The sequence below is a fragment of the Alligator mississippiensis genome, chromosome 5, assembly GCF_030867095.1.
Source record: "Alligator mississippiensis isolate rAllMis1 chromosome 5, rAllMis1, whole genome shotgun sequence".
Classification (NCBI taxonomy): Eukaryota; Metazoa; Chordata; order Crocodylia; family Alligatoridae; genus Alligator; species Alligator mississippiensis.
The window spans coordinates 142,991,718-143,015,390 of NC_081828.1; the positions used below are offsets into that span (position 1 = coordinate 142,991,718).

Sequence of the window (23,673 nt, forward strand, 5' to 3'; positions counted from 1 at the left end):
TGTTTTCTGGTGATTTCTTTGACAAAAATCTGATCCAGTTCCTCAGAGGGTAGAGGGAAGGAGTACATGGAGGTCCTGAGGTCATATTTCTGTTCCTGCGACTCTTTAAAATTATTTCCTTGGAGCTCCTTTCCTTTGCATCTTTGAGCAGGAATCACAGATCCTTGACTTGATTTGCTACAAATTCACAGATTTACATATTACAGTGACTGCTCTTAAAACAGTATTTAACTGTTTTTCTCTTTAGATAGCAAGGAAATCCATGACCTCTGTGCAGCCCCATGTAGATCCAGGATGCTTGGTTGCTACTGGTAGAGTGTGGAGTAGGGTCTGCAATTCCAGGAACACATACTGTGATCACAAATGGAGTCCTTTCATCACCTTGCTGGCATTTCAAGCAGGGAGCAGACAGCTGGTCAACCTAACCCCAGAGCAGTAGAGTGGATGCAGGTAAAGAAACAGGATGTTTCCGGTGTGAAGTATGCAATAGCATTGGGAGGACTGCCAGGAGTGAAAAAGGTAATCCATCAATACAGTGAGTCCACATGAACCTTTTTCTGTGCTAACTTGTTCAGAGATGAGCTTAATTCATTTTGATAGTGGATTATCTAATTAACAAACACTGGCCATTTCATTTGGAAGAATTATGTCATATATATACCAAGTAACTTAATATGAAAAAAGAAAGTTAGTGCAGCTTGAGCTGAGCCAGCTAACTCAAGTTAAAGGCATTACTATGCACGAATTAAGGGTTTTGGGTAGCGGTGGAACTTGTATTGCCTTTAACTCTGTAGTTTATAACTTGAGTTAATTGAACAGTGAGGTCAAGCCCTCACTTTCATTCTTTCTAGCATAGGTAGGATAAGACAGCAGTCCTCTAATCCAGTGGTTCTCAAACCTTTTTCGTTCTGGGACCCATTTGCCAAAATTGATGGCTTGTCCTGACCAACACTCCCCTGGCCCTGCTAGTGCCTGACCCACAGTCCCCCTCAACCTCTGCCCTACTGCAGCCTTAGTGCCCAGCCACTCAGTTAACTTCCCCCAGTTCCGGCAGGCACCTCTCCCCACCCCGCACTCCCCCAATCTTCTCTACACATGCACACACATGCATGCACACACTCACTGCTTCCTCTCCCCCCACCCTGACAGTCCCCAAGCCCTGGCCCTCCAACCCCCGCTCCCCAGACACTTACCTTCATCCCGCTGCTGGGGCTGCTCCCATGACCCTGCCTGGTTGCGTGCTGGCCATGCCCCAAGTAGCCCTTTGTAGGCTGGAATGCTGCTAGCCTGCAAGAGGAAACCTGCTCTTTTGCATGTTTTTCTGGGCACTTGCTTGTGACCCGTTGAAATATTCTTGCAACCCACTTTTGGGTCACGACCTACGGGTTGAGAAATGCTGATCTAGTCCAACCCCCTGCTGAAGGCAGGACCATCCCCAGCTCATTCCAGCCAGGACTTTGTCAAGTCAGGCCTTAAAAACCTCCAAGGAGGGAGATTTCTAACAGATACAATGGAAAACAATCCTTGATGAGCATTTGCACTTAATCCATTACTAACTTCCCTGACTTCCTTTTTAGTTTCTTTAGGTGGATGCGCTTTCAGGCAATGGCTAATAAACTTTGTGCCAAAAGAGGACAAAACAGTTTTCTGTGTGTTGGAAAACAACAGGGACAGTCCCTGAAAGATGATCAGGGACACAGGGCCACTTGCCCTGCTGAAAGTGCTTTCCTTTCCCATCACACCAGTCTCTCCCTCACCCCACTCAGAGCTGCTTGCTGCTGCATTAGGGGAGCTCCCCCAATCTCCCTTCCTTCTTTAGGCCCAGGTGTGGCATGATGGAGTATGTCATTGTGCATAAAGTCTCTGAGCTCTGAAATCTCCCTTGCAGAGGCCCCTGGCAAAGCAGTCTGGGCACCCTCAGGAGCGGATGTGAGGGGCACAAGGCTCCCCCTTTCCCCACACCCTTTCTCATGCCAGGGGCATCTCCCCTCCCTCCCCACTGCTCTCTGCTCACATTCACAGGACTGCTGGGCAGTAGGCTAATCACTCTTTGCTCTGGATGCAGCTGGAGGCTGAGGGAGTGAAGTAGCTGTGGCAACTGAGGCAGCAGACAGGCCTGTCCGGGCCCCCCCAGCCCACTTCACACATCTCCAGGAGACACAAGCGGAGGCAGGGACCAACTGAGACACCTGCATCAATCACCCCCCTCGCCTCTCCCCCCTGCCTCTGACTGATACCCCCTCCTCCATCCCCAGTGGCCCATGCCTTCCCTGTAGCCAGTGAGAAGGGAGGAGGGTTAAAGATCCCCACTTCAAGGCTGGTTGAGGTGTGCAGATGTGTGTGGGAGCAGCAGCTGGAAATAGTGCAATCAGGGAGGAAAAGTGAGGGAGTGCAGGGAATGCTGCCGGAGGAGAGCGAGCATGTGGCTGGCAGAGGGATCTGCCACCCCTCTGCTCTTGCCATAGCCAGCAGGCCAAGTAGTGCCAGGAGCCCTGCTCCTGCAACTTTGCACGAGGAGCTGGCTGGGCTGGGGGACGGAGTATTTGAACTTTGTCTGCTCAGGGTTTTGAGTCTTGCTGGCTCTGCACAAGCAGAATTGCTGAGAGCTAATTCAGCAGGCCTAGTGAGGGGGGAGTGGATAGGGGGGTATGCTTCCAGCATAGCGAGAAAGTGAGTTGGGTTGGAGGAAAAGGAAGGGCGAGGGAACCCAGGAACTCTGAATCCAGGAACTTAGAATCCAGGCGTTACATGCGAATAGAAAGGGAGAGAGCTGCAGCTGCTCAGCCACATGCCAAATGATGAGTTATTTTGTTGCATTTGCAGCAATGGTAATGGATAAACGAGCTGGCCAAATGCTGGGGCCCCTAACTCCCAACCTGCAGGCCCCTGCTCCCCCCCCAGTCCTGCTGAAGGGACCTCCCAGCTGCTCCGTCCTGCTGTGGCCGGAGTGCGGTGGCTCCAGTTCATGCAGGCAGCAGCGGACCTAGTCTGCCTGGCATGGGCTGGAAAGAGGAGGAGAGGAGGCCTGTGGCACTCCCTGCCATGGGCTGGGGCTGCGGTGTGGTGCCAGGCAGCCTGGTCACAGCCCCTCTTGCCCCTGTATAACATCTCCCAGCTGCCCCACCCCTGCAAGCACAGGACTGGCCCGGCCCGACCGCGCAGCCCCCCTGGCCCTTTCCCCCTTGCTTGCTCATGACTCTTTGAAATATTCTTGCGACTCACTTTTGGGTCATGACCCATGGGTTGAGAAATGCTGCTCTACTTGGTGTCGTATATTTTGAGGCGAGAGGTCCCGGTTGGCTGAGGGAGGCTTATGTTATACTACAAACCCGGGCCTAGGTCCAAAATAGAAAAGTGGCTTATAGTTTTTCCCAGATGAGACTCTGGAACCACTTTCTCTCTTTTATCGTCCATCTCTGTCATTTCCAGGTATCTGCTTCCCCAGATATCCTGATCTCTGAAACTTCTTTCTGGTTTTGATGTGCCAGAGTGCTGTGTTGCAAGTAACATGGAAAATCCAAAGCATAGAAATTCATTTAATTTAACTAATATCCAGCAGTCTTTTAAAGTTAGATGTTTTTCAAAACTTGTTCTATTGTTATACTAAACAAAAAGACTTAAAACATTTAAATGTCTAATTTCCAAACCATTATATTTGTACTGTTGGATCAGATAGAAAATGTGTTTTTCTTAAACATATTTCTGTTGTAGCAAATATCAATAGAATAAAGACAGTGGCTAAATCTTCTCTTTCTGTCATTTTTTTTTCCAGTTTGTGATTTTAAGCCACGATAACTTGATTTTAAAACTTACTGTGGCAGGCACAGAGCCACAAGGAGAGACTTACCTTGGATGAAGGACGAGCAGAGCTGGCGGGATGCTGTGCTGAGCTGGGAGCGTGGTGAAAATGAAACTATGGAAGGAGACGATGCCGCATCAAAGAGAAAAAAAAAAAGGAACCATGGAGCTGGGAGGAGCCAGGACTGGCTCCCACGCGGGCATGGGCACGCTTTATGGTGCTGTGCCGGCGCTGATTCACTGGCCAGTCCCTTGGAGCCGGGATAAAAAGCCCAATGGAAGAGAGGTGCGGGGGGCCAGAAGTAGATCCCTTGGTGGGGCTCGGTCTTGCTCCGGGCCCACTGGGGAAAGTGGTGGCTGCCCTGGAAAGGGGCACATAAAGATAAGCCAAGCCCTAGAGGGCTGAAGGACTCGCCCAAAAAGATGCCATTGACTCCAGACATCTCCAGACAGGATTGGACCCAGCAGGAACCTGAGGAGAGAAGGAGTGATAAATGTCTATACTACAGCAAGTACAGACCCAAAAGAGGGGGAGATTTGCTGGGGAGCAAGGTAACCCGGGGTCAGGTAGGAGTTTGGGCCAGACCACATATGGCTTGTGAAGAACCAGATGAGACAACGTCCAAATCCAGTTAACGTAATTCAAAGGCCAGGATATCAGAGCCTGTTTCGGACTGGACTGAGGAAGCAAGAGAATAACATCTTTGGTTGGTGTTAGGTGGGGTGTAGGGCAGGCGGAGCTCCAAACAGGAAGACAGATGGAAAGATTAAAGGAAGGGACCAGGAGGCAGGACATACCATCTTCCTCCCAATTAAACTAATTTTTCCTTCAAGACGTGGCAGGAGAGAACTCCTGAAGACCTTCTGAATTCTAACCCTCTAATGAGCTGTTCTCTCCTCAAGCAACGGTGAAACCAGAAAACCCCCTATGAATAATGCATGCTGGTGAGTGGCACAGGAAATTGCACTCACCATAAATAATCTTGGCATTCCAAAAATGTTAACTTTTCCAGTGGCTAACTCTGTCTTTTATATGTTGATACTATTAGTGATGATGCAAGTTAATGTCTGATGAGTGGGGTAGTCCCAAATATATTTTCATCACCCAGAAATCAACCGCTACTGAGCAAAGTGTTGATCTGTACCTTCTAGATCCCTGGAGTCCATAGAAAATGTCTTGCTGGCTTCAATAAAAACAGTATTTGGCCTCTTTAGGTATTCATCTTTCTTGTCAAATTAGATGGACTGTTAAAATACATGTCTTGAATGATAACATGTTGATGAGGAAGATTGGCTTCCCAGCATGGGCCCAGAGCAGACTCAGAAATATTGGTGTTTTTCACTTTCTTACTTCAGCAATCTATTACCATAAATGTTATGAATTTACAACATGCCTGTCATGTCTTAAACGTGAATGTGATCATTTTAATTTTCTATTTAAGGACTTGATACTCTCTATGAACTTATTTGAATTCTGTAAAGGGATCTGACAGTTCTGAGAGGTGGCAGGGAAGTGGGGACAGACCCCTATTATTATGTCACTTATAAAAATGCTAATGGAAAAACATGAAGGACAGCATAATTATAGTGTTGCTCCAGCAATTTTGTAGTTGAGATTTTCTCCATATTTTAATTAAAAACTACTCATTTCAATAGTTTACTTTTATAAATCCTCAGCTAAACTTACTCTGAGTTCGTTTGATTCTACAGGGCACTTGTCCTTTAGCCAAAGGAACATGCTGGACCTGGGATCACCCACTTGGAGATGGGAGGTTGTACATTGATGGATAAGGTTAAAGTGGAAAATTGTCATTCCCTGTTTAAGGAAATAAGAATAAATGTGTTATTAAAGGAGTAGATAAAATGCAGTGAAAAATCCTTTCAGGAAAAGCACAGCAAATGCCTTGGCATTTGGTTGATGGAGGAGAACAGTTGCTAAATGAGTAAATGAAACTGGAAGAGGACTGAATGCATTCAGTGAGAAAATGGATTGTTTTGGAGAGAAGAATGCCCAACCACCATGTATGAAGTCTGGGCTCAGAACAGGAAAATGCCATTAACTATGTATCTTTATTATGTAGGCTGTTGAGCTGGTTGACTATGATGCCACACGCTGGGCCAGGAAGGACCAACATGTCACCTGCAGGCTCCTGCAATTGCCTTTCCCACTGCTGCATGGCAGGAAAGGTCTTGGAAGACAGGGGGCATGTGCCATCAGTCCTGCCATGCACTGGTGGGAGCTGCTTGTCACCCTGGCAGCCTGTGTGGCAGGAGGCTGCGTGTCAGTGGTGCTGCCTGCATAATGGGGAGGATCCCAGGGGCCAAGCCTGCAGCCTGTGGGCTGTAAGGTGTGTAACGTAGGGGCTGCATGCTGGTGCCACGTGCGGCCCTTGGCAGTACAGAAGTTGGACAGCCCTGATGTAGGATAGTCCTTTCTCTAGTATAGTTCTCTGTTCTGCAGAGAGTTCTATAGTTATTTCTTCTAATCCCCAAGCTCAGAAGAGCAGCCCTATTCAGGTAATGTACTTAAATTCCTTTGGAGTGAATAGAACTTAAGCATGTGCTTAAAGTAAAGCATATGTTTAAGTGATTTCCTCAACAGGAAGCAATACAAGCAAGTGTTTAAGTAGCTTCTTGAAATAGGGTTAAGAGGATGACACAGATACTTCTGTAAAGTTAAACAACAGATTTATAGACAGAGTGTGTCACTAGAGCAGCATCTGAGCAGTGCCGCAAACCTATCAAAATTTTAAAGCACAAATCCAACGATTAACAGGAGTCTTTTGTTCAGAGAACAGCAATTTAGGAAGCTTGATCTGTAAAGCCTCAAAGACTTCATTAGAAGCGTGTAATCCTTTGTTTGTTTGCTGTGATAAGTGTATGCTGACAGTTCTGTGTTAGAAAACACTGCTGCTTGTCCTTGGTAGGGGGGAACATGAAGGATAGTATTTCAGTGCTTGCAAAAAACAATGTGGGGTTTTGAAAAGGGAGAAATGAAAAGATTTGGATTTAGACTTGGGCAGAGAGGTTACATGCTTGCAATTTTGACAGGAACATTTTTTGCAGCTTTGCAGGATTGATGAGAGCCTTTGATTTCTTATCACCTCATTCTGTTAAGCACTCCTTCCTCTTCTAACAACAACCAAAGAATGCTAGAGAAGAGAGTCTGTGAACATTAGAAATGTCCCCTTTCCTTAGGCCCCCTCTTTTTGTTCCCTGAGGTATGGTTTTGAGAGGTAAAGCTGGGCCCGATTCAGGGCTTTTAGACCCCAAACTTAAGAGTTAACAAAAGATTGGATCATTATTGGCTGTGTCAGCTCAGGCCCGTTTCCACAGATAGCACTGCAGCTGCTTTATCTGGCTTCTTACTGTGAAAGCTTCACTACTGTGCTTTGGAAACAGGAGGGGAAAACAACTTTAGGACTATCTTAACAAAGACTTATGAGGCATATTATTTTGCTTGTTAAACCCCAAAAAGGAAAACTTTTGCACAGCAATTTGTTAGGGTACCAGCCAGGAGCTGCAATTCAAACAAAATGCTGTGTGCATTGCATGTTAATTTAAAATGAAATACTACTCTCTTTCATGAATGCTTGTGACAAGGGGGTGGCATCCTGGTTTTTTTTTTTTTTTTGTTTTTTTGTTTTTTTTTATCGTCTTCCTGTTTTAGTAGTTGCATCAAAAGGTGGTATTTTTGGTTGCCAGTGTTTGAATTAAAGATATAGAAAAGGTTATTTATGTATGCCTTTTTCTCTTCCTATGTCTCTTCCATTCATTTCTTCTCAGGAATTGGTTTATTGCTTCAGGAAGACTAAAAGTTACCAAACCAACCAAAATCCAACACTTTTCAGGTGGAAGTTGTTATTTGTCCAGACTACTGGATGTGGTGGCTTTTTTTGGCTCTGTTTCTCTGAGTTGAGTGTTGGGTGCTTCACATACATAAAGTTACTCACAAGTTTACAGTGTGTAGGCAGCAAATAAGAACTTGCTGCTGTATTATATTACTGCTGTGCTGTATGTGTTCTCTCCGTGGATTTTTTCTTTTACCTAATCTTAGCTATTAAATGACACTAGCAGCAGTTATCAGGACCTTTTAGAAGGCAGGATGGAATGGCAGTGTAGTATGATGCATATGAATCTTCTGCAGTTGTTTTCTTGCTTTCTCTTGTTTTTTTTCCCCTTGGGAAATGTCCAGCAAGAAGAGAGAAAATCAAGGTATTTTTCTTTTGCTGAATCCAAGCTTTTTAACTTCCATTTTGGTGTACTCTGCTATTCCTTAACAAGCCGGATAATTACAATAATTATTTTTAATTAAACTGCTTAATTAGAACTGTAAAGATAAAGCCACAGTTTTCAAACTACAGTATCTAACTTTAGAGTCTCCAGACTATGCTTAGAAACCTGAATGAAAGCTGTGAGATCTTCAGAAATTCCAGATACCTGTAGTACATAGTTGTCCAGGATCCTCAGCTGACATAAGTAGCATAGTCAGAGCTCAGTAGTTCAGTAGTATTGTGCCTTTTAAGACTTGGGTTTAGGTACAGGGGTTTGAATATTTTGGTCCCTATTGTGCACCTGATTTTAATCAACCATCTGCAAACATTTTGTAGACACCTATGGTAGTGTGCCCATAGAGTGGGTAGTTAAGTGTTTCACAATCAGCTGAAGGAAAAGAGTTACAATAAAAGTTGGCAACAAGGAAAAAGGGGGGCGGGAACAGGCAGTGTTTAAAAAAAGATAAAAAAGGCATTTAAAAAATCTATCCAGTAATAGTTGTTCATAGAGCTTTTAAAAAATGCACTTGTGGCTCATTCTGTCTAGTGCTGAAGGAAAACTCTCCTTGACTAAAATAGAAGTTGCATGAAGCAATGAGCTATTAGGAATAACAACATCTAATACACTGAAGTACTGGTACCACCATCCAGAACGACCTCTGCCATCTTCATGATGTGCAGTGTCTTAAACTACTAGTGGTGTTTGACCTTTTGGCCCCAGGGCCCAGATGAGGGGTGTGGGGCTGGTTTGTGGGCAAATTCAGACCCCCATGCTAGGATTGGGCCTCATGCTGACTTTGACCAGTCTGCATAGACAGATTGGACCCTATGCAGCCTTGACTGGCCCCTGTATCCACATATTAGGCCCCAGGGCTTCATGTCACCTCCTCCCAGTTCCCACGCACTGGCATTGGGCCCTGGAACCCCATACTGCCCCCACACACTGGGATTAGACTCTGGGGCCACATGCTACCCATGTGTGCTGGGATCGGGCCTCATGCCACTTGCACCTGACCCTGTGTGCCAGTATTGGGTCCTGTGCCTGATACAGCACACAGGGCCATGTTGTCTGTCCTGTGGGGCTCTCCATGGGTCTGAACAATTGACAGCAGGGGAGTGGTGCCATTGCTCCCCTGTTGCAAAATTTTTGGACCTATGAGAAGTCCTGCAGGCCACATGATATGATAGGCTGGATCTGGCTTGCAGGCCACATGTTGAAGTATGGGCAACTGGTGCCTCCCGAGTCTGGGGGGTCCTCAGATTGCTTATGTGGTGGTGGGGGGCGGGGGTCCCCCAGCAGCCAATCACCAACAGAGGGAGGGTTTTGTGGCTGGTGCTTCAAGGGGGTGCATGGCCGACCTCAGGGGGTGCACATCCACCCGCATGCACCCCTTACACGTCACCAATGTGTTGAACACCTCTGTCAAACTCTTTTAGGTACTGGGAAGAAGTTGAAACAAAAGTATGGTCTAGGAAACTGCTGTTCCTGAAGGCTGAGGAGAACCTACTATAGAAGCACTTAAAAAATATTTGTTACAATCACTCTCTTCCTAACAGCAGCTGATTGTTGTTGATACGCATTGTTGGCTCCTGCAAACTATATTTTTACCACTGGCTCAAGGCTATTATGTTACTGGGCCTAAACACACAAAGTAAACCACTTTTGCTGAGACATAACTTCTATACTAACTATGCTGAGGTTAAAAGTGACCTCATTTAACTTGCATGGTATTAAAACCAGTGCTGTAGGATTATCGCACTTAAACCTCTTCTTGTTTCTATTAAGCATGTTAGATTGTTTTGTTACCCTGTGCTAAAGCTATTTGTAAGCTTAGCTGTTGCTGACCACCTCATTTTAGTGAGTTTTAATAAATGTAGTCACTTCTCATTCAACTGAGTTAAATACTGAAAAACCCTACATGGTTACTGAAAACTTTTCTAGCCTTCAGGGTTTTATACATACTTTTGGGGCTTAATTTCTTAGGCCTCTGACTATTGAATAAAGTGATGGTTGATGACAAAGTTAATTCCACAGTGCAGTTTGGGCATCTCAGTCCATCTGGTTTTTACCTGCCAAAAGGAGAAAAAGATACAGTAAACCAGACTGTAGGAGGCAAAAAACCAGGCACAGAGTGGAACCTGGAAGAAACTGCACTGTCACTCCATTAGACTGTATTTACACTTCAGTGCTCAGTTTTGGCAGTGTGGGAGTGCAGCAGCAAGGCATTTTATGCCCTGACTCATCTCATGTAAGTAGCGTGTGAAATGTGCAGGGCTACATAGGATAAAAGTACCATAAAGAAAGAGAGAGAGAGACTGTGAATGTTGAGTCAATGGCCTATGAATCATTTATACAATGGTCTTTCAAATTCGATCAGAGATGATCTCTCAATAAAATATTGATATCTTTGCCACAGTGGCTACTTAGCCCTCATCCATTTTTATGAAACCATAACTGTTGTTGTTCTCATGGGGTAACTTGTTACCCCGCAATTCGACATTGTTGGTCGCATGGAGTAACTTGTTACCCCACCCACATAAACAAAATGGAACCAATGACAACAGTATAAATGTACCAAAAACTATTTATTAAACATACAGATTGTTTGAAAGAGTATTTATGATTATTTGAAACCAAAATATTATTTAACTAGAACTATGAACAAGATTTAAACTTTTGTTTAGAGTTTCAAAATGTGAATGAACAATTTCCTAAGTCTGCAGTTCACACTGTTTTCAAACTAACCATTACTTCAAAAAACATTTTCCAACTGTTTTAATATTGCATTCTTCACAAAGCAGCAGTGATGTACTGAGGTGCACACAAGAAAATTGCTTACAATCTTTGCATCATTTCTGGGTTTTGCGGTCATCTGTCCTTGGACAAAAAGCACAATGTTCACTCATGCTTGCAAAAGGTTCTACTGGGGTGCATTGTGGCAATTTGTAATTTAGGGCAGTCATACCAGACTTGACGGACTTAGACAGATTATGTGTATCCACCATTTCTTCATTTTATTTGTCCATTGATCAACTGCTCTCCAAGCTCCTGCAAAAAAAGCACCATCTTCTTAAATGTGATCTTTGCTTCCAGTTTATATTGTGGCCTATCCAAATGATGAGGCTGGCAATGGCAGCCACATCCAGCATATTGAAAAATAGTGTCATTGGCCACCTGTTGGTTTTCCGTCTGCAGGTGGTCATACAGACTAAGTGGTCAAGGTTATCCACCCCACCCTTGTTTTTTATTGTAGTCATGGATGATGTCTGGCTTTCTTTGCTCTCCACCCACTGACAGGTCTTGGTGCATGCTTGACAGCAACAGCACAACTTTGGACTTCTTAGGAACATAGGAAACTATGGTGAGTTCCCCATCAAAAGTAAAAATGCATGAAAAAGTTTCCCTTCTTTGATTTGCTTGCATCCCGTTTGGGATATTGGCCTTGTTTTTCTGAATTGTACCCACATAGGTCAAGTCCTGTTGTAGCAGTCTTTCTGTCAGGTCAGTACTTGTGAAGAAATTGTTACCCACAATATTCCTTCCCATCTTGTACCAGGGTTGAACCAGTTTTTCAATAGCCTGGGTACCAAGATTACCTTGGCATGGAGCTTCTGGTTGCTTGCCGAGGTAGATGTCTCCAGACAGGGGGAATGATGTTGCTGCATCACAGCACCACCAAATTTTCAAGCCACATATGGCAGGCTTTAAAAACTTAAAAACATAGACCACCTTCCCAGCAACACGCTCCTAGCCACCATGGACGTTACCAGCCTATATACCAACATCCCACACCAGAATGGCATCCAAGCCTGCCTTACATCTCTACAGGAACAAAATTACAACTCAGAATACAGACCCAAAGATACTACTGACCTTATACACTTCATCCTCACACACAACAATTTCACTTTTAATAATCAACACTTCCTCCAGATGATGGGAACAGCTACGGGCACTAAAATGGCCCCACAGTATGCCGACCTTTTTATGAGCAACCTGGAAGAAGACTTCCTCAAGAACTGCACCATCAAAACCTTGCTATACTTAAGATATATCGATGACTTCGTCATCATTTGGACTGAAAACCTACAATCTCTGACTGAGTTCCATCAGAAATTCAACAATCACCATCCTTCCATCCAACTTTCTCTAGAATACTCTAGCACCAACATCTCCTTTTTAGTCATGATCAGTATCCAGAATGATAAAATACAGACCACGTTATACAAGAAACCCACAGACCAACATACATATCTGCACAGAACCAGCAATCACCCTAAACACACCAAAAAAGCTGTGATATACAGCCAAACCCTCATATACCACCGAATTTTCACTGAAGAGAACACCCAGGATTGCCACCTCATCAATCTTAAAAAGGCTTTCACCCAACAAGGACACTCCTCCAGAGAGATAGATCGCATATTTGAAAGAGCCACCCGGATACCACGTGAAGAACGGCAGTACAGAAGAAAAAACCCCACAAATCGCACACCACTGGTTATGACACATCACCCCTCCCTTGAACCTGTACAGAAAATCCTTAAACAATTGCAACCCATACTAGGCAGAGACCCTATTCTTAAAAAGATCTTGCCAGAGCCACCCATCCTAGCCTTTAAACAAGCACCGAACCTCGCCAACCTCATCACCAGAAGCAAACTTCCTCAAGCCCAGAACACACCAAAAGGATCCAGACCGTGCCATGACAAGAAATGCAAAACCTACCAACACATCTCCACCACCCCCACTATTACTACACCCCACAACAGAGCCATCAGCATCCCTGGATCTTACAGCTGCACCTCCAGAAATGTAATATACCTCATCCAATGCACCAAATGCCCTGATGGAAGATACGTAGGAGAGACCAAACAACAACCGCACACCAGAATGAACGCACACTGGAAATCTATCAAAGACAGGAATACCCAATGACCTGTGGGGGCACATTTCTCACAAGAAAACCACTCTTCAATCTCTCAGTCCTGATCCTCAGAGGAAACTTACACAACACTTCCCAGAGACGAGCCTATGAACTCCACTTCATCAACCTCCTGGATACTAAAAATCGTGGACTAAATATAGACATTGGATTTATGACACATTATAACCTGCCTGACATCTGACTCCCCAGGTATCTCTCCACTTTCATCCCCCTTCTCTCTCTTCCCGCCCCCCTCCCCAGCCTCTCTCTCACCCTTTGACTCCTCAATCTACATTTTCACTGACTACCTGTTTTATATGCATACCAGCCCAGCTGCTGGCTTCTTTACTTTTCATTCCATCCAGGAAGAGGACACACCAATTGCTGAAACTTCCTTAGCCTGACAAAGGGTTTTTGAACCCAAAAGCTAGCTTAATAATTATTTTCCAACTATTTGGGTTGGTCTAATAAAAGATATCAGATTCACCCAAGGAACCTTGTCTGTTGATGGAAACATTTGAAACTCATGGTGGCATGGAAGCAAGGATTTAATAGATTTCATAGACATTAGGGCTGGAAGGGACCTCGGAAGATCATCGAGTCCAGCCCCCTGCCCAAAGGGCAGGAAGTCAGCTGGGGTCATAGGATCCCAGCAAGATAAGCATCCAGTTTGCTCTTGAAGGTGTTCAATGTAGGCGCTTGAACCACCTCCGGTGGCAGGCTGTTCCAGACCTTGGGGGCTCGGACAGTAAAGAAATTCTTTCTTATGTCCAGCCTGAAACGGTCTTGTAGTAGTTTATGACCGTTCGACCTAGTTGTCCTCCCTTGGGGCGCTCTGGTGAACAAACGTTCCCCCAGATACTGGTGGTCACCCCTGATAAACTTATAGGTGGCCATCAGATCACCCCTGAGCCTGCACTTTTCCAGGCTAAAGAGCCCCAGGGCTCTCAGCCTGTCATCGTAGGGGCTGCTTCCCTGACCTCTGATCATGTGTGTGGCTCTTCTCTGGACTCTCTCAAGCTTCTCCACATCCTTTTTGAATTGTAGAGCCCAAAACTGGACACAGTACTCCAGCTGCGGCCTCACCAAGGCCGAGTACAAGGGGAGAATGACGTCCTGGGATTTGCTTGAGAAGCATCTATGGATGCAAGCAAGCGTTTTGGTTGCTTTACTAGCCGCAGCATCGCACTGCAGGCTCATGTTCATCTTGTGGTCAAGTTAGGGTGGCCAGAATCTGGAACCAACTTCCCAGGGAAGTGGTCGTCACCCCTACCTTGGGTAAATTAAAAAAGAGGTTAGATGATCACCTGTCTGGGGTGTTGTGAACCCAGCATTCATTCCTGCCTGTGGCAGGGGATCAGGCTAGATGATCTGTTCAGGTCCCTCCTGACCCTAGCTACTATGAAACTATAATCCTGTTCCCACAACCTGGCGGCATTTGCCACTCCCACGCGGGGCTCCTTCGCCTCCTGCGCCTCCCTCTTCGCCATGCTACCCTTGCTACACACATGTTTTAAGATTAAAAACAAAGACTTTCAGGTTTATTGTGACTGAAAAGTGATCAATATGGTTAAGACCATTTTGTGTAAGTGTTTGCATTTTCCCCCTTCATCTCACATGTGATGTTAGTATTTTTAAAAACAATGATGTAAGCCGAAAGCAGTTTTTAGCCTTAGGGAAGGAGTTCTCTGCTGCTACCAACATGAACTGGAGGATGTGACAGAGCACCACTATTTGCCTTTTTGCATCGGGAGCATTGTGGTCATTTTTAGTTTAAATTATATTCAAGTTCAGGAATGGAGGTACTAAAGTGTTCTCCTCCACTCTGTTACCAAAGGATTACAGGCCTGTGCTTGCATGTCCTACTATAGAAGTTACCATAACTAAGCACTCTTGAATGGCTGAACAGTGGAGCCGTATGCCTCCTGAGAGCCCACAAACTAGATTCTGCAGGCTAAGAAAGGGGGAAAGTGGTGTGAAACCCTGGAAAGGGGCAATAAAGTGGAAAAATGATGTGATCCCTGGTAGGAAAGTTCTGTTCAATGTTACATCATGCTCTTGAACCCTTTCCACAGTGCAAATGATAGAGCTGATCAAGCTTTGGTCAGGAGCTATTTTGGTGTCCTTACCTACCAGCCCAAGACCTATAATCAACATAGGTGAATCACAAACCTCATGACTTGAATGTGGCATTGAACCTATCTGGCATATTGAGAGAGTGTACAGAGGGAACTAGAGCCATTATGGCTGGAGAATGTGGAATGGCAAGAGATGGTGCAGACATGACAGCACAACCTCAAGTTTCTTCACAGAAGCTAAGCAACAATATTGCCTGTGACTGAACTTACTTGAGACTTTAGTAACCACTGACAGCAAACTAAGGGGGTGTGGAAGGAGGCGGGAAGGGGTGCACAACTCAGGGGATAATGGAGGAAAAAGGAAAGGGAAAGGGAGATATTTGTCTTTTGTTTCTGTCTCTGGCAGATGAGGAAACTGAGGCAAAGGAATACTACCCAATATTCAGTGGTGGGTCAGTGTGTTTCTGTTTGTTGACATAGCAATAAACCTGCCATATTATTGTGTTTTCCAAATAAATGGTTTTTCCCTTAATTAAATGTTCTTTATTGTATATAAACTAAGTGTTTTCAAGAGAGGAAGTATTAGCTAGTAATGGTGCCAAGGAATAGCATATAGTTTGTCCTAAATCTTTGTGGGAGACCCAGTTGAATGTTAAATAGTAACTCCTAGCTATTTGAACTAGGCGCTTTGACTGTCGGCAACACCTGGCAGAAGGATTACAACTGTCAGCTTGTCAACATACAGCACCATTTCCTTCCCTGAGGGACAACCCAGAACGAGGAAAATGTTTTAAGTCTGGCAACATTACTGCAAAGGGGAGAAAGGATAGGAGCCTGTGTTGCATGCTGAGCAGAAAAGGAGAATCTTGAAGACCTCTCCAGAAATTAAATGGATCTAGTTTATTAAGTTCAACACTGCTTATGCATTCAGGTGCGTAATTAGTTGGGGTTTTATATTGCAAGCTCCAAAATGAATTCAGAAAGCATCAGTAACAGAAATAACACCCACAGTCATTTTAAAGAGGAGCCTTAGTTTTCTATTCAACACAATGTGCTGGTTTTACTTAATCCATTAAGGAAGGAAAAGTGAGCAATCTGGCAACCAGGTGGGAAGGAATAAAAGTCAAGAGCATAACGTTCCAGCTATTTTAAATCTCATTCATACTATGAAAATAAGTGCATTAGGGAACAGTTGCTGAACACATTTGGGGAACAGTAGTTTAATTACAAAAACATAAGCATCTAGACCTGTGCTGGTGTCTAGACCAGGAGGATGGTTTGGGAGGGCAAAATGTCTGTGCCTTTTCCTTTAAAGCCACAGTTCCTGTTCTTTTCACCATGAATTAATAGGAGTCTACCTAAGTCATGGGGGGGTGGAGGGCGGGGAGCACACCAATTTTTGCGGGTTGATTTTGGTGTAAAGTTCTAATTCCATGGTCATTTTGCGGTGGCCCCACCCCTTGGTGCTGATTGGTAGAGAGGCACTGCCTCTCAGTGCTGATCGACAGAGAGGCCCTGGTGGGAAGAGGAGGGACGAGGGGGCAGCTGCCATTTTGTATGTTGCCCTTCATGCTGCCCCACCAGCCAGCGTCTTCCCCTCCCAGCAGTGAGGACCGCTGGCTCCCACTGGGGAGCCAGCATTTTATTTTTATTAAGTCTTTTTTTTCTGTTGTTGATTTCACAGATTTTGTGGTTTCCACAAAGTCCGCAAAGCCACAAATTAAGTAGGTCCCTAAGAATTGTCTCAAATGTGTTGGGCTCATCATTGGATACTGAAAAGAACAGGAAGAGGCACTGCTCCATGAGCTGAGCAGATTCAAGAGGGAAGCATACCCTATATCAGTGTTTCCCAACCTTATCCACCCCAAGGCACACTTACATTAATACAAATTTTCCGTGGCACACCTGTTAAGGCATTCCCCATCCTCATACCTATTGTAGCTCATTCCCATAGCAAAATTCCCCAGCACACCTGTTTCATAGATTTCATAGACATTAGGGCTGGAAGGGACCTCATAAGATCATCAAGTCCAGCCCCCCACCCGAAGGCAGGAAGTCAGCTGGGGTCATAGGATCCCAGCAAGATAAGCATCCAATTTTTTCTTGATGGTGTTCAACATAGGTGCTTGAACCACCTCTGATGGCAGACTATTCCAGACCTTGGGGGCTCGGACAGTAAAGAAATTCTTCCTTATGTCCAGCCTAAAACGGTCTTGCAGTAGCTTATAACCGTGCGACCTCGTCGTCCCTTGGGGCGCTCTGGTGAACAAACGTTCCCCCAGATACTGGTGGTCACCCCTGATACACCTATAGGTGGCCATCAGATCACCCCTGAGCTTGCGCTTTTCCAGGCTAAAGAGCCCCATAGCTCTCAGTCTGTCGTCATAAGTTCTGTTTTCCTGACCTCTGATCATGTGCGTGGCTTTTTGCTGGACTCTCTCAAGCTTCTCCACATCCTTTTTGAATTGTGGGGCCCAAAACTGGATGCAGTACTCCAGCTGCAGCCTCACCAAGGCTGAGTACAAGGGGAGAATGACGTCCTGGGATTTACTTGAGAAGCATCTATGGATGCAAGCCAGCGTTTTGGTCACTTTATTAGCTGCAGCATTGCATTGAAAGCTCATGTTCATCTTGTGGTCAATGATGACCCCCAAGTCTCTTTCTTCCATAGCGCTAGCCAGCGTAGCACTGCTGAGCCTATAAGGATGCTGCAGGTTTTTCCTCCCAAGGTGGAGAACCTTGCATTTTTCAGTGTTAAACACCATCAGGTTCTCATCTGCCCATTTGCTGAGCCTGTCCAGGTCAGTCTGGATCGCCCTCCTGTCTTCAGGTGTGGATGCTTTGCCCTAAAGTTTGGTATCATCAGTGAACTTGGCCAGTCTGCTTCTGACTCCAGTGTCCACATCATTAATGAAGATGTTGAACAATATGGGTCCAAGGACAGAGCCTTGGGGGACCCCACTGGTCACAGGACACCATGACGATTGACTTCCATCAATTACCACCCTCTGGGTCCAACCACGGAGCCAATTCCCTAGCCAGTGGATTGTGGTGGATCCAAGGCCACAATTGGCCAGTTTCGCCAAGAGATGATCATGGGATACCAGATGGAAGGCTTTTTTGAAGTCAAGATATATGACATCAATCTCTTCTCCCTTGTCCAGGTGATAGGTCACCTGGTCATAGAAGGAAATGAGATTGGTCAAGCAAGACCTACCCACAACAAACCCATGCTGGCTATCGCTCAGGATGTTGGTGTTGGCCAGTCCATTAAGGATGGCCTCTTTAATAAACTTTTCCAAGACCTTCCCCGGGATTGAGGTCAGGCTGATGGGCCTATAGTTAGCTGGATCCACTTTCCTCCCTTTCTTGAAGATAGGCACCACATTGGCCTTCTTCCAGTCTTTGGGCACTACACCAGAGCACTAGGACTTCTCAAAAATCCATGCCAGGGGCTGGGCTATGATGCTCGCCAGTTCCTTGAGTACCCTGGAGTGTAGATTGTCAGGGCCGGCTGGCTTGAAGGTATCCGGCCTCTCAAGGCGTTCCTTCACGAGGTTTGCATTGATGGAGGGCAGGGGATCATTTCTGACGGCACACTTTTGTGCACACTGGTTGGGAAACACTGCCCTATTTAAAAGGTTTGCTGTACAAGTAGTCACCAGCTTTGTGCACTCTGCCAGTGTGTTCAGAGGTATCATGACTATCTCAGGGAAATGGTTTTGGAAGATCCTATGAGTGCAAAGCCCCACTTTGCTTCCCTGTGGCTCAGATGCTATGATGAATTTTAATATTCATGGAAATGTTTTCATGATTTTTATTTAACTTTGCATGAAATGTCTCTCTTTTATTTAAAGAAAAAGTGCAGCAGTTAGGTATAATACCTGACAGCAAGATCAGTCATTGCTAAATAAGAGTAAATAACATGGATCATGAAAATGAACTTTCAAGACAGCTTTTCAAAAGACTTGTCAATGTTTAAGTATCTCTATTCAGTGAATAAGGCATTCTCTCCCTCTCTGTGGGGGCTGCCCTTTTGCTTATGCTTCAAACTAGACCTCCTGCTGAGAAGTAAATTGAGAATAAGGAAATGCAGCTCATCACAGGATGATATGAAAGAGACTTTCAAAGTCATTGTAAAGTAAGTTTTATTCCTTGAAAAAATTTGTTCACGTCTCTAGCTCACCTACCAAAGCTTTCATGCCAAACCTGACCTGCATAAAACATGTAAAGTCCCTGTGCTCACGTCATTCTTTGTATGAAACACCAAAACAATATTTGTTGTTTCAGTTATCTAGCTTTTATTTGCCATGTTATGACTCTTTCCACTGTTGCCACGTATGAATAGTCTGTCTTCTGTTTATCAAATTAAGAAATTCTGAAAATAATTGCTAAAATAATTGGGTTAGTTTGGTACGACAGCAATGTTAACATTACAAAATTTATCGCGTAGCTTTTGAAGAACTACTTTTCATGTTCAGGGTTTATTTTATGGATACAGTTGCTGCAATTGCTTGCACTAATGAGTATTTGTATATGCAGATAGTCTGTTCAATTCTATGTTAAATGTCCTGTTTGCCTTTATTTCTGGCACTCGGGTGTACAAATGGGAATTTGCAGATGCACAAAGAAGTCTGGCCTCAATTTAGAAAAATTGGGTCTGGAAAATCTGTTAATCACAACATTCATTTAATCTCTATAGTAGCCTATAATGTGAGGCGGCTAAAATGACAGTCTAATAAAATTTTGAAATATTCTTTCTTATATTTAGGGCTATAACTTCTATATTGGGTAACTTCTTTTTCAGTAGTTGTAGTTATCTGAAAAACTGTAGGCTGGATTGCAGCTTTGAATTTAATATTTCCTTAAAATGCAGAAATCTGGAAAAAAAGATTGGAAACCTGGTTTCCTTGTTCATGGAGAGTGAAATGAAGGAAGCAAACAAAAGTATAAATGTTGAAAAATACAGTAGGTTTTATTTTTCAAAAACCCTTTGTTTTTAAAAAATCTGAGATGTTATCAATGATATGATAAAGGGTTTTAATAGGATTGTTATCATATTACCCCTTTCAAGGCAGTGCTCTCAAGCTTTCTTGCAGCATGGCTCTTTCTATCATCTCTGAGTGAATAATATGATGAAGAAAGTGCCTGGAGACTTACTAGCAAACAGGCTGGATTTAGATGACATGGGGGGGATTGCTTGCTACATATTGGATTATCTTGGGTATTCATTTTCTGCAGCACACGCATGCATTTGTTTACTAGGCCTTTGGAAAGAACAAGGGGCGGGAGGGAGGTGAAATTTCCCTGATAATAATGGGTCTTATGATTTTGGAAGTTAAAAATTATCCAGTTTATGCAAATGGGTTTGATCAGACATGTTACCAAAGTTGGCCAAGAGATTCCTTGTACTAAAATGATATACATGTAGAATAACATCTGTAGAATTACCCCAGTGTATGTGGGGCCTTTGGACCTAGCCCATACTAGGTCATCTGTGCACTACTTACATCCATTTTCAGCAACTAGTAGTTGTTTGAGAATAAGAAAGTACATAAGCTTAAAATAGAGCTGGTTATATTTTTTTCCCCTGCAGGAAACATCATCCTTTTACTTAAAAAATTGGAAATGGATATATTTTAGTCAAAAATAGAAATAGAAAATGCCATCATACTGCCTCAAAAGAATTCTTGGTCAGATGCCTCAGACTTCCGTTCTCCCCAGCAGAATGAGTGCTCTAGTTAGATTTCGTCTTCCATAATGCACTAGTTTCCTCTATTGGTAAGGGGAGGCAGTGCAACATAGGAGATAAAGTCCAGCTGAGGAACGTAATGCACGGAGGAAAATAAGGGCATAAGCAGCCTAATTACAACTCCCATAAGCACTGCAGTGGGCATAGCCAAAATGAAATATTTCAGTTTTTCAACCATAAACTGAAAGCCTAAAATGGAAGACAAAGATAAATCAGAGTAGAAACTTAAGCAATAAAAATGTGTTAAAGCAGAGGTGGTTTATTACCAACATGGAAATTATTATTTTTTCATTCAAGAGCATTTAAGAATGGTTAGTTTTAATTTAAATTAATCAGAGATATTTTGGGATGCCTAGTTCAACCCAGCATGCCACTCACCTACCTCTCCAGACTTGGTATTTTTAATCACGCTTTCAAGAACTTCTTATTGGAAGCATAGATGAATTTAAAAAAAAAGGGGACCAGCATACTGAGTATTATTAACAGGAGTATCACTTGCAAATTGAGGGAAGTGATTCTTTTGCTCTTTTCAGCACTGGTGAGGCCTCACCTGGATTGCTGTGTGCAGGTTTGGGCCCCACACTTCAAGAAGAATATAGACAGTTTAGAAAGAATCCAGCACACAGTAACAAAAATTATTAGGTGCCTCAGAGGCAAGACTTTTTTGAGGAAAAACTGAAAGAACTAGAGTGATTTCATCTGGAGAAGAAAAGGCTGAGGTGGGGATTTGATAACAGTCTCCAAATACCTAAAGGGTTATTACAAAGAGGATAGAGATGGGCTTTTCTCCATGACCATAGGGGTCAGAACTAAGAGCAGTGGCCTCAAACTTCAGCAAGGGAAATTGAGGTTGGAAATTAAGAGGGACTTTTAGACTTTAAGGGTGGTTAAGCATTAGAATAGACTATGTAGAGAAGTTGTGGAATCTCCATCCTGGGAAGTTTTCATGAGCAGTTTAGATAGACACTTGGGATGGGTTAGTCAGGTATGATCTTGCTTTGAGCAAGATCTTGTGAGGTCTCTTTCAGCCTTACTTTCTTATGTTCCCTATCAAAGGAAATTGTAAAGCACTGTATCTCGATCTTTAAACATCCATGTGCTATTAAGGAAGTTACTATCACCTGTTGTTTTGTGCTTACTTGAGAAACTTATGAGCAGTTTGTATATTCAGATTTCTTTTGAATATTACATGCTGCTGCTTAAAATCTCCTATCTGTGGTTTCTTCTAGTTAAGCCTACGAGCACTCCCTTTGATAAAATTGATGCCGCAGTGATTTGACTAAAATTAATTTTTCATGAAGACAGTGCTGGAGTGATGTTACCATGATGGTCCAGGAATTACATGAGAGGCAAGGATTGTTGTGGGAGATATCTTTTATTGGACCAACTGCATGTTCGCGATAGAGTTAGACAAGCTTTCAAATATGAAGCATTGTCCATCAGGTCTGAAAGAAGAAGCAGGCACAGCAGTGATTAAAAGCAGTGTGGAGGGCTGTGAAATTTTCATGCAGGCTGTTTCTATAGGACTGTGGGTGTAAAATCCACCTGAAAAGCACATGCCTCACAAAACTGTCATAATCTGATGAAACTATGACTGGGGCTGACAATAAATCACATGGAATGAATAAAAAGAGGTTATTTCTTCAAGGTATGGCTTGATTGAATATGATTATAGTACAGGTTCTGTTCTGTTGCACAGCAGCTGCAGTCTATGAGAAATACCCAAATAATCAGCACCCAGCTGGTTCTAAAGTGAGTCCTATTGCATGTAGATACAGGTGTTGCAGTACCGCACAATATAAAATAAGAAAGAGTGTTGAAAACTAAATTCACTGGCTTCTCAAATAGCAGCTGTTTCTTTCTTCCTCTTCTCCCACACCAGTTCAATCTATAATAGATAATACACTGAAGTATTCATCACTAATTAGGACGTTGAGAGCCAAAGGCATTAATCATTATTGAAGTAAAACAAAACATTTCAACATTTTCCCTGATTAAAATAGGGAGTAAATGATTTACTGGGCAGCTGCAGAAATATAACAGTCAGTTGCATCACTCCAGTTTCCAGTTGAGGGCTCTTATTTTTTTACGTAAAACTAAAACTAAGTATGTGGGAGAAAGATGGTTCAAACAAATTTTGAATTTCAAAAGTTGCAGGGCTGCTCCCCTGACATTAGTACAGGATAATATAATTTGCATGGCCTTGTGCCAGGGAGAACTTCTGCACTTCAGAAACAAATTGCTGATCTCATTCCCTCTGTGTTTCCTTAATACAACAGTTTTATTCTAGGTAGGGAGTCCAGAAGAGGGACTTCTGATGAATGGAATTAGCGTGTCACCTTGCAACCAATTTGACCATGTCTCGCCTCAGTCAATATCATTCCTTTCCAAGACTACACTAGCTGCTCACTGATCTCTAGGGCTAGGGATAGGCATTCAAAAAGCCTGAGCCTGAATTGATTCAGTCTTTGCAGGTTAATTTAGTCTGGCTAGGTTAAATTAGTTTGTAACACACAGACATTCCAGACATGCAGGCACATGCCTGCAGTGGCTCAGGCTAGAAGCTGGGGGGTGCTAGAACAGCCCTCCCTTCCCTTCAACAGGACTGAGCTGAGGGGGGTGTGGCCAGGCCCTGGCAGGATTAGGGAGGGGTTCCCCACCTCCTTGATAACAGAGCATTTATCAGTTCTGTTGTCAGTATTTATCACCCCATCAGAAAACAAACAGCCTCTCTCATTAGTTCAAGCTCTTGTTAAACTAAGAAGGAACAGAAGGACATTGCCAGTCAAGCTGTTTGTTGATTAGCTCCAAAAAGCCCTAGGTTGGCACTGCTGTCTGCCACA

At 43.9% G+C, this 23,673-nt stretch overlaps 1 protein-coding gene across 6 annotated transcripts in view; it reads left to right on the forward strand.

The window, feature by feature from the left end:
• The window catches only part of LOC106739550 (uncharacterized), a 64,247-nt gene extending 50,593 nt beyond the window's left edge, over positions 1 to 13,654 (forward strand). For 5 of the 6 annotated variants that reach the window (XM_059728818.1, XM_059728820.1, XM_059728821.1 and 2 more), the window contains 2 exons: positions 248 to 519; positions 3,773 to 13,654. In XM_059728818.1, the coding sequence (XP_059584801.1) occupies positions 11,830 to 13,011 (1,182 nt within the window). In that variant the 5' untranslated portion in view covers positions 248 to 519; positions 3,773 to 11,829 and the 3' untranslated portion in view covers positions 13,012 to 13,654. The remainder of the gene's footprint in view (positions 1 to 247; positions 520 to 3,772) is intronic. The other variant, XM_059728823.1, reaches the window with a different exon arrangement.
• Positions 13,655 to 23,673: the final 10,019 nt, after the last annotated feature.